General features: G+C 38.9%; 1 protein-coding gene across 1 annotated transcript in view; it reads left to right on the top strand.

Moving 5' to 3' along the window:
• Positions 1–3,894, top strand: part of npm1b (nucleophosmin 1b) — a 31,271-nt gene extending 27,377 nt beyond the window's left edge. The window contains exons 11-12 of the mRNA XM_082177132.1: positions 1,995–2,650; positions 3,704–3,894. Of these exons, the coding sequence (XP_082033258.1) occupies positions 1,995–2,039 (45 nt within the window). The 3' untranslated portion in view covers positions 2,040–2,650; positions 3,704–3,894. The remainder of the gene's footprint in view (positions 1–1,994; positions 2,651–3,703) is intronic.
• The last annotated feature ends 8,356 nt before the right edge of the window (positions 3,895–12,250 follow it).

Genomic DNA, 12,250 nt, shown 5'->3' with positions numbered 1-12,250 from the left:
TGTTTACATAGCTTTTTTTTAAATGGCGGCTGCTGGTGTTTCGCGTGCATTCGGCCAATCAGCGCACGCTAACGTCACTGGTAGTTCCTATAGAGCATCACAGTCCCGCCCACAGCCCGAGAGCGCTTCGGTGCCGGAAGTAAATTTCCCATTCATTTCTCCCATTGACGTTTTCGAAAATCCGTATCTAAAGAGTTTTAGAGCATGTCTGAGGATAACCAGTTACGGCTGAACTCATAGGCATACAACATATCATTTCGAGTGAAAAAACGGCGAGAAAATCCAAAAAAAGTCAAAGGTACAAGACTGTGTACATATTTTCATTTCCGAGCGAAGGAACTACTCATCCCATAAACCACCGCGCCTCACTGAAGTCGACTGAAGCCACAACCGCGAAAGAGCCTTTAGAGCGACTTTAAAATCTGACGACAGCCACGCGAACTTTTTCTTGTGCCGTTTATAGCAGTTCTTTCAGTAGTAATTGTGTAAATAGACTGGAAAGCATGGCTGGTGGTCCGCGGCTCACGGGTGCAGATCTGGCAGTCCGCGCGGCGTTCTGCTCATCAGTTTCAGCGGCCCACGGGCAGGTTGCTGACAAATGCCTCAACAATTTCCCACTTGTGATCCATGCTCATTTTATTCATGAAGTTATAGTTCATCCTTAATTTTAATAACATTTAATGTATTTTCTTAATAACAACAAGTGAAAATTAAAAAGTGAAGGTCAGCAAACCAGAAAGTGCATCATATTCAGTTTATTAACTTGCCATAAATTATTACACAAATGTTCAGTAAATGCATGAAGAGCTCTCTATGGCTCTGGGTATGCCTAAGCTAAATATTGTTTTGACAGTGGCATCATAAAATGCTTGATATGACTCATACCATATATGAAGACTCCTCGGTTCAAATGTCACATCAGTGATACAGTGCAAAAAAAACGCAACAGTTTTTTTTTTTTTTTCTATTTATCTTGAGTCTTCACGAACTTTCGCGGGGTTTACACGAGCTCCACCAATCAGATGCATCACTGTGGGATTGTGGGATTGTTTAGGATTGTGGGTAATGAAGTACTTCTCCAAGACATCGCGAATAAAAGGCATTTATCTCAAAACAAGGTTAGTGCCCCATGAACTTTTGGCGGTTATATGAGCATATACAATCGCTTAGTACAGCCGTAGCTGGTTTTAAGTCTACCATGTATGGTTACGTTTTTATGGCTTATACCCCAACTGTCAATGGAGAAATTGTATTGAATTTTTACTTCCGGCACCGGCTGTGGGCGGGACTGTGATGCTCTATAGTGCTGGTTTAGACCCTACTCTGAAGTACGAGCTGAATTAGTTCCTCCAAAAGGAGTTCCTAGAACTAAAATCGTTCTTAGTTCCTGCGGTGCGAACACGGCAAAATCCGGATACTTCCGCCAATAGTTCTAGGAACTATGAAAAGGTTCCTCCGGTGCGAAAGCCCCTTTAGAAAGTAGGCAGCTCGCTAGGAATTGGACCGGAGTTTACATGTTTTCGTGTTTTGGTCGGTAATGAGCTATTTGATGCATTGCGCCCTGTGCGCCGGTTCTAGAAACAAGGCTGGAGCGTGTCAGGCTTTGCTGCGCAGGTGTCCTCTCAGATGTACAACGGGTGGAGTGTGTGTGTGTGTGTGTGTGTGAGAGAGTGTGTTTTCGAGCAGAAACGGCTTTGGGAGCACAGCAGGCAAAGAGGTGTGAGACATGTCTTTGTCAAAGAGAGGCACTAGTCATACCCTTTGGTATGTACAAGGACTGCACCCCCTTCCTCTGGGCTCGGCGCTGTAGTTATACCCCAGACGCTCCGCTAATGTGGAGTTTTTCATCCAAACTGACTCACACAGCTCTAATTATGAACCATCCAAATGAGTCGCTACATCAGAGAAACTCCGTTCCAGCTTCACCAACTCATCCTTTTCCCCCTCCTCTCTCTCTCTCTCTCGCTCTCCCCCCCCCATTTGTTTTCTTGCAGGTGATCAAAGACCTTTGGAACTTTTTACAATCACTAAAAAAGTAATGGCTGCTCTGCGCTCCCCTTCCCGTCCCGGTGCAGCTGAAGTCTGGGGTTAGCCAGTAACAGCACTTCAGCTGTGCGATCTGGCCTCTTCCCCTCTTAACGTGATCCGTCTGCCCAGAACGAGCCTCAGCAATGGCATAGATATCATGCTTCATGTTTAATATTTTACTTTCTTTCTTTTTTTAATCATGGATTCTTTCTTTTTTTTTTCTTTTTTTTGTCAGGTCCACAATGTTTTTTTTTAGAAGAACATTTAATGGGATGTTTTGCCATGGCAGTTATAATTTTAAAATGCAGCTTTGGGGTGAATCTCATGAAATCTTATCAAGAACATGTCCAGGTCACATGTCACCTTAAAATCTAAATCCGCATAGAGAAAATAAAGTCTATTTTAGACTAAACAAATGTTTTGCAATTGGGATATTTTCATAAGAACTAAGCATAATATTTCCCCTATTCTCATTATCAAAAAAAATTAAATAATAATAAATAATGAAATATTGTAAAGCATTTATAAATCATGGAAGCTTTGTGGTATGGACTATAATTTATGGTGATTTAATAATAATAAAAAAACAGAATAAAATTAGTTAAAGTATACTATGTTAAAGGCACAATATGTATTTTTTTTTATTTAAAAATATAAAAAATCACTATATCTATGTTATATATTTTTTAAAATTGTGTATTTACATTATCCCGACAGTTCCAATTAACTTCTAAATCCAGAGAAATTAATATTTTAATTCGAAGACACGGACCGTGTCTTTATTTCCGTTTTGTCGCCGTCAATGGCGTCATATCCGTGTTGTCTCTGGTTTCCGCTCGTGCTGCCATGGCAACCAGAGCTATGAACGAGCCCTCTGATAGTAACCAAACTGACGCGGACAACTGTGTAGTTCGCAATGTCTATTTGCACGCTGTTGTTGTTTCGTTCAAACATTATGGACCATGGCAAGCAGACTTTGGATAAAAAAGGAGAACTAAACCGAGAATCAATATCAGCGCGGTGTTTTCGAGATGTCGAGAGCTCCCATGGACACTATATAAACGAGAGCTCCACGTCCGAGACTTCGACAACTCCTACATGTACTTTATTAAACAGGTGAGCACATTTACATAAAACTAATCAAGGTTATATAGTTCAACAATGATAAAATGTTAGAATATGATCTGTATGTTATTCTAATGTTGATCTAGCTAGCTTACTGCTAGTCTCATACAGACAAACTAACGTTAACACATACATTTCAACACATTCAAATGCAGTTTAGTGTGATAGTGTAATGTTAGACCGAGTGAAACAGCGCTGCGTTACCTCACAAGTTTAATTTGTCTAATAAACTGACCTGTGAGTAGTAATTCTGCGTGTAGTTCGGTAGAATGAAATGTCCATAACGTTATTCCTTTTATATCCGCGGGACTCGCATCGCGTTTGGAGCTGATAGCTGTCTCTTAGCAATCCCGAACTGCTTCATATCACAGTCATGATAAAAGCATCGATGTATTCAGTCATCCATATACATTATTAGATCGGTCGGCTTGACGTTGACGACAAAATCCATAATTCATAGCAAATGTTGCGTCATCAATCTACGCCTTTGTTATCGTAAATAGGTTAGCGACCCCTAGTGGAGAAAAAATCCCATATTGTGCCTTTAAAGTAGTTGAGAATAATGGAAAAAAAAACTTGAGTGGAACATTACGGTAATGACAATTTGGGACGCGAAAATGTTCATGCAAAAAATGTTAATAGTCATAAAAATATGCTTTGTTTTCTCAATGCGTTTTGGATCAAATGTAATCATGTTTGTGATATGTTTTTATATGTAACGTGATATGTTTTTGTGTCTCTCTCTTAAGTAGAAAATGGAAAACTGATATTGCTTGGTGCTGGTTTATCACATGATTTTTTTATTTAAATTTTTTTATAATTTTTTGTGAGGCCATTTGAAAAAACAACACTTGAACATTAGCTTGAGGAAAATAGCTTTTTGCACTACCAGCCCAAGACCAATTGGCTTCTGGCGTATATCTGAAACCACAATCACTGTAAATCGTCCCCTTAATTTCGTTGTGTAAAGATGGCAGCTGGTGTAATAATGCTAACGTTGAGTAGTTCTCTCTGATTGAAGATCCCTTCTAGCTCACAGTATTCAAATGTATTCAGCCCTCAGGATTCTGCTTTGCTGCAATTCCAATGGCCTTCGACATTTAAACTTCACTATTATCTCAAGTGCTATAGACGCTCCCATAAAATTTCTCTTTAGAAGTGCGGCCAGAATATTATACCTCGTAAGAAAAAAGAAAGTTGATTGTTAGTTCATGGTTTAGGTCATTAAATATGACAACAAAGACGATTAGTTGATTTGATGCTTTGAGATCCAGCTTTCTGTATGTTATGTTGTTTTTGTCATATCAGTTGTTTATATTTTTGCACTAAACCATTTTAATTTGTTAGTTAAAACCCTTCGATATACGTAGGTATTGAAAACTGAAAAATGTCCTTGATCTCTTTTAATTAGTTTGATGTTGTGTAGCTTTGAATGCAAGTATTATATTTTTTAGTTTTTTGCACCATGCATAAGCTGCAAGCAAGCAGTGCATTGCAACAAAACTATATTATTCCCATTATGATACAAAATGTCCTACACTTCAAGTTCAGTGATGCTTGTTGTTTGTTGATGTTGATCACATTGGGAGCGATCTAGTTTTGTCACATCATGCTTCTCGCTTGCAGTGTTAGATTGGGTTTCATGCCTTTCTTGGATGGAAATTGAGGTAATCCAGCTTTAGTTAAATGAATACTGTATATCAACTTTTTGTCTGTGAATTATAACTATGTGAAGTTGCCTATACTTTTAACCAGTCTTTGGAGTAAGGTAACCAAGTTCACCAGTAAGGTGTTGTTATAACTGCTAAAATTAAAGGCTGGAGTCAGATCATGTTCTCAGTCCCAGTTTTCAGATCAAGAAGTGACGCAAAATAAACTATATTTTAGTAGATCATTCGGATTATAGTCAACAAAACGTTGTAATCGGAACATATTCAATGCAAATCACAGGCTGATGGCCTATTCATGTCGCATTGGAAGGTTGATGCCGCGTCCTTCTAAAATAATTTTTATTTACAAACATCATAGGTGTACATTTTTGATAATTTAATTCATTATTAGACCTAATCTCTGACAGTTGCATCAAAATGAGTTCTGTTCAAGTAAATCTATTGGATTATGTTCTCAAAACTTGTAACATTTGCCAACAAAGAGCATCCCGAGCACCATTTTAGTGCAAAAGTGGTAAATGATGTCTGCTGTTCAACCTCAGTGAGCATTTCTCCTCTTCTAGAAAGTCTCGGCCCGTTTCTCCTCCTGAGGTGTTTGCCTGATTGGCTTGTTTGAAAAAAACACTGTTTTCCATCGCATCATTGTCTGAAACAGAATGAATAAAAATGTCAACTGAACAAATGGTGTTGCATTTTCTCTCTTTTTTCTCTTTTTTTTTTTTTTTTTTGTGCACTTGCTTCCTTTTTCTGCCTTTTCTGAACACCTGAAGCCATTATGACACACAGCCGTTATGATGATAGCTCTGGAATGGGCTAAACAAACATTTGCTATCAGCCGTGTTTGTTTCCGTAAAGTCAAACTTCCTAAATTATTTGCCATTTTACAGCTCTCACTTTTCTTTTCATGTTCTTTTTGAAGAGGTTAAACTTTAGAGGAGAATAAAGTTATCTTTATCAGCAAATTGCCTCAAATGAAGAGATCTATCATTAACTCTCCAATGGGATTTTTACATTTGTATGATTCTTTTTTGTTTTCTTTTCTCGTTTTCATTGTAAATCTTTCCTTATAAATGCTATCCTGAAGTGGCTTTGCTAATTTAGTTTGTAAATTATTCTTCATGCATTCACCACATGGTGGCGATAATGGCTTATGATGACATTGTATTTTGATTTATGGAAAGCTCCTTCCCACTATCGCGTACGGGACAGTTAATCAGCCACTCACCTGGATTGCACTCCTTCATTATGCCTGATGACACTTACCTACTTCCGGTTGTCTGTGTCTACAGCAGGAAGTGAGCTCAGCAGACAGGGTGTGTGTGTGTGTGTGTGTGTGTGTGTGTGTGTGTGTGTGTGTGTGTGTGTGTGTGTGTGTGTGTGTGTGTGTGTGTATGTATGTGGGTTGGGGGGGATTTACTGTGTGGAATTCCCCCTCTTTCCCAAGGGTGAGGAATTCCAGATCAGCGCACACTCCAGGCAGAAACAAGGATGAATGAGAACGTACAGAAATTCTACCTGAAGCAATTCCAATCAGCGGTTAGTAGGAATTATGAAACATTTCACTGATTCAGCTGTCTGACTGAAGTGTCCAGTCATGACTGCACAAACAACAGTGTCAGCAAGATCATGTTGGAAACAGAAACCATTTTGATCCCATTTAATAATGGGACAGAAGCAGCTGTCCTGAGTGTTGAACGTTAGTGTTTAACTGTGCAAACATCACTCTTTAACATCTCTAGAACATTTATCGAAGAATTTATCAGGCCCTTTGCCTTGCATGATCTTAGACTATTCTGTTCTTATGAGTACTAAGACATTTAGGCCTGGTTTCAGAGACAGGGCTTAGATTAAGTCAATAGTAGGCCTTAGTTCAATTAGGACATTTAAGTCGATTTTATAAATGTGCATTAGAAAAAAACATTACCAGTGCATCTTCAGACGAAACAATGGCACTGACATGTTTTAAGATATGTCAGTGCACGTTGTTTTCAGTTAAGACAGCTCAAACATGAATTGTAGGACTATTCTTAAGCCTTGTCTGTGAAACCGGGGGATAGATTTCACATGCCCCTTGAGATATTTTCAAGCCCAGTGGAATTTGAATGTAAAATTCAGGTGCACAATTATGTGTGGGTGGCAGAAATCACCCCCCAATCTCTTGTTACTTGAAATTTGCCATTGAAAATGTCATACTTCCCCTTTTACTGAAAATGCATGTTGATCACTGGCTCAGTCCAGTTGCAGTTTTGCTTTGTTTATTTCAAAAATAATTGTGCATTAGTTTGGGATTTGAACTCGGGTCCTCTTGTACACTAAACAAAAACTATAATGCATCTAACTTTTATGGAAATAATCTTTCCTGGACCGCCACTGGTTACATGACAACGATGTACTAAATACCTACATCGATTCCATTTTGTTTTTCACGTACAAGCGACAACATTGTCAAAACAATGTATTATTCATGCCAGGCCAGTAGTTGGCGATGTCACTTTGTAAAGAAACGCAATGCGGCAATAGACTGAAGTAATACACATGCGCATGATGTCACCGTTTTCACAAATTTGCATTTTTGTAGTTTACACTGAGACGATAACGGTATCGTTTTAAAAAGTCGTGTAAATGATTGGCTAAAACGGATAAATTCTGTTTTCAGTTGAAAATGGTGTCGTGTTAAAGCCCCCTAAATGTGCTAATGATGCTCCTGCATACAGGTGAGGAGAACAGCTGTATAATTGAGATGTTCTAGACACTGACTATTTTAAAGAAAGCAGTATGGATACTCTGAACAGCATGCACATTTTCTGTATGCATGTGCGATATACAAACAGAGCTGCGTGGGAAACCAGTATCCCACAATGAAATGCGCTCGACTTGACCTTCCATCCATTGTGACGAATGAATTGGAAGCGACATCATCCGTCATCTTCTACATCTCCTTCTTGGCCCATTATTTGGTAACGGTTTTACAACAGTTTCAACTTCTGAGATGATAACTGATGAGTCATGTGAAATTAATGTTGTGTGCTGCTGTTTGAAATATTTATGATACGGTATGCAATTTTTTTCCCGTACTCAATATGCTTCCATCTCTTCCAAAAGCTATTGAGATGCATTTGTATGCATCATATATTCATCATCAACAAATCCAAATTGTTTCAGTCTCGTACATTTTAACTAATTGATAATGAATGTTTCACACACCTAGCCATAATTTAACTATTTTCATACTTTTTATATTCTAAGCAAATTAAATAAATGCATTTAGAAAATATAATCTATACTGTCATTTTTTGAGTGCAGAAATCTTACCTCAAAAAATCTAATAAGAAATTGACTATTTTACCCATTTTCTTTGGGGATACTATACAGTCATGGGGAAAAAAAGAAAGAAAGTACACCTTCTTTGAATTCTATGGTTTTACAGGTCACAGCATCATAATTAGAGGTCGACCGATATGGTTTTTTTCAGGCCGATGCCGATGCCGATCTTTTGAAATCCGGGTCGGCCGATGGCCGATAAATGCTGCCGATTTATTTTGGCCGATTATGCGCTTGTTTTTAACCTCTATTTGAAAGATAAAATGTAACACAAATAATTACTTAAGATAGACAAAATTTCTCAACAAAAACATTTATTGAACACTTTACCAATCTGCACTTGTACAAAAGACAAAAAGACCTTGAGATATGTTTGGTAATTGTACCTGAATGAATTGAAAATTAATTTGCTACATTTCAGATTAATATATTTGTTTTCCTTAACATTTTAATTAACAGTAACTTAAACACTTTGCAGTTTGAATGATGTCCTGATAAACAAAATGACGGAGTATGTTTTTATGTTTCCACTGTTCGATCGCGCCCGCGCCTCACACACACGCGCGCGCACACACAAATATAAGTAAACACTTTGCGACTTTAAACACACGCGACATTTCGATCGCGCCCGCGCCTATCTCTCTCTCTCTCTCTCTCTCTCTCTCTCTCACACACAGACACACACACAACATATCCCAGCATTGCAATCTTTACATTGCAGCCTGAGCTAAGGCGGGGCTACAGATTAGGTGTCCCTAAAGAACCCGCGTATCTAACAGTAGTTCCGCATTACTTTGCACACGAGTTTTATTTATTTTTATAGCGTGTATTCTCCGTGGAAATTTATACACCGAACCGTGACGCCTGTACCGATTCGGTTCAATATGAATACATGTACCGTTCCACCCCTAGTCTACAGTGAAATACAGTCACACTTTACACTGTTTGGCCAGCATTTTAACCGTGTTTAATCCAGCTACTTGCTAACGGAATGCCAAAGTTAGCTGCTGACTAGCGTCACGTGCAGCGAAGCGATGTTTCTGTTATTCTAACGTCCGTTTTCAGAGCATCCAAGAGAAGCACAGACATAACAGTAGCACCGAAATGAAGCACAGAAATCCGCGTTGATATTCGGTCCGGTCGTTAAGGCACCAGTGCCGTATTGGCACCGGGTCTGTCTGTATACCCAACCCTAGCAACGACGACGCTAGCAAAGCAAAGCCAGTCCTTCACTAGCCTATAGTTGGTCTCTTTTTTTTATGACTTATTTCTCTGCATTGAGTGACAACCCTCTCAAATATAAGACACACAAACAGAACAAATAAAAGTCTCAGATTCACTGTCTGTAAATTCTTGCTTACTTACTGTAACATGATAGCAACCCTTCTGCTGTGATAATGCAATCTCAACTACGCTATCAATTTCAAAGTAGCCGAACGTCATGTCGCCTATTCATGTTTTTTCTCTAAGTTGGCAGTAACATATCAAAAGTTTTTAATTAAATATAAAGGAGTTTTCTCCAAGGAACTTAGCTCCTTCCTTAGGCACTGGATGAGCTCTGCTCACTCTGCTGGAAAATGACTCTAGGCGCAGCGTGCGTCGAACACGTGTTCCACAACAACAACAACACTAGGCTGTCCACAGATGCGCCCGCCTAATAATCGGCTTGATACACTTGGATATTGGCCGATGCCGATTATGTAAAAAATGCAAAAAATCGGCCGATTAATCGGCCGACCGATGAATCGGTCGACCTCTAATCATAATAAAATAATATGGTCCTTAAAATTAGGTAAATACAACCTCAGATGAACATCAACACATGACACATTACACTGTGTCATTATTTATTTATCAAAAACTTGACCAGTATGGAGAAGTACACCCTTACTGCTTCCATAGGAAGTAAGAGGGTAAGTAGATGCTTCTAATCAAATGCCTTCGATTAACTGATCATCAGCGAGTGTGATCACCTCTATAAAAGCAGAAGTTTTGGCAGTTTGCTGGTTAGTCTGAACACAATGACAGAGAAAAGACATCAGCAATGATCTTAGAGAAGAAATTGTTGCTGCCCATCAATCTGGGAAAGGTTATATTACATTTTCAAACAATTTGAAGTGCATCATTCTACAGTGAGGAAGATTATTCACAAGTGGAAAACATTCAAGATAGTTGCCAATCTTCCCAGCAAATTCACCACAAGGTCAGACTGTAATGCTCAGAGAAATCGCAAAAATTTTTTTAAATCTCGGACTCTGCGGGCCTCAGTTAGCATGTTAAAGTTTATGACAGTACAATTAGAAAAGACTAAACAAGTATGGCATGTTTGGAAGGGTTGCCAGGAGAAAGCCTCTTCTCTCTAAAAAAGAACATGGCAGCACATCTCATGTTTGCAAAGTTGCATCTGAACAAACTTCTGGAACAATATCATTTGGACACACAGGACCAAAGAGGAGATGCTTGGACAAAAATCACAGCGCCATGTTTGGCGAAAAACCAAACACAGGGCTTGGTTTGCAACCACAGGACCTTGGCACCTTGTAGTCATTGAACCATGAACCAAAGTGTTCTAGAGTCAAATGTGAGGCCAGCTAAAGCTTGGCTGAAATTGGGTAATGCAACAGGACAATGATCCCAAGCACACCAGCACATCTACAATATATGGCTAAAATATAAAGAATCAAGGTGTTGCAATGGCCCAGTGATAGTCCAGACCTCAGCCTGATTGAAATGCAGTCGTGGGACCTTAGGAGAGCTATGCAAACAAATACCCGCAAACCTCAATGAACTGAAGCAACGTTGTAAAGAAGAGCGGACCAAAATTCCTCTACAACGACTTGAGAGCCTGAAAATGAATACTTCAAGTTATTGCTGCCAAAGGTTGTTTTGCAAGCTATTGAATCATTGGGTGTTCTTAGTTTTTCACACATGGCTTCTCCATTTTGCCTTTATTTTTGTTAAATAAATAATGACACTGTGCAATATGAATTGTCATGAACTGTTGTTCATCTGAGGTTGTATTTACCTAATTTTAAGACCTGATAAGGACCAGATGATAATTTTTTTTTTTTCTGATACGTGAAACCATAATTCACATGACTGTAAAAATGTGATGTTTTTAGCTTAGTAACATACACAAATCTCTACTCAAATCTAAAATTTCGGTGAGTAGAGCAGGCGTTATGCTCCCAAAAAAAGGTAGCGGTCTATGTAGACAGTAGACATTTACTAGGTTTGGGAACAGAGCCCAGATCTTTCAGTATATTCAAAGTAAGTGTGTCTTTCTAGTGGTGAAGTTGCTTGGACTATGATATATCAGCTTCTTAGCATAGCGCCATTTAGTGCTCTGTGTGGAAAGATGCAACGCTGAACCTGTCTGATATACCTGGGCCAGGTAAAACAAAGAACTCATGCTCATGGTGATAAAACAGGCTGCTGAAGTGCAGAGGAGACAGATTTGTAAACATTGACTGTGGGAGAGTGAAAGAATGGCAACTTGGCATGTTTAACGGGAACCCTGGGGGCAAAAACTGGTTGGATCAAGGCTGATTAAATGTTTGACGTAGCTTCAATTTCAGCTGTCATGAGCTTGGCAGTGGTATGGCTCAGTCTCATTTGGGTCCGCAGAGCTGTGATATTGAGTGATTGGTTTGGACCTGGACACCAACATCCATCAGAACATGGGCCAAATATTAGTCTATATCCCAAATCATCTGAAATCATATGAGAGCTTTGTGTGAGGAACAACCCAAAAACGAAGTTGTTATTCACTGATAATCTTCTCTTCACAGGTCATGCCAAGTTTAATGCCAATCGCCGTATTTACCTGTGTGTCATGTGAATTATTGTGTCGGTGCAAGTTTAAATACCTGGAAGTGCAAATAAGATATTCCTGCAGGATTCACACTGTAAAAACAAACAAACATTTGTTTTAACTTAACGGGATCCTACAAAGCTTTTTTACATTTTAAACCTTCTTTAGTGTGTATTGTTGCTGTTTAAAAGGTCTGCAAAGTTACTCCAGAGGGAGTTATATATCAGTGCACACAATTTCTGATCACCCTAAAATGCCTCGATTATAGGCTTGAGTTTTCTTTTGTGAAAAT

The sequence above is a fragment of the Leuciscus leuciscus genome (assembly GCF_965113295.1).
Source record: "Leuciscus leuciscus genome assembly, chromosome: 8".
Taxonomy (NCBI): domain Eukaryota; kingdom Metazoa; phylum Chordata; class Actinopteri; order Cypriniformes; family Leuciscidae; genus Leuciscus; species Leuciscus leuciscus.
The sequence above is the reverse complement of the archived record's forward strand: the minus strand, read 5'-3'. Positions and strand labels throughout refer to the sequence as shown.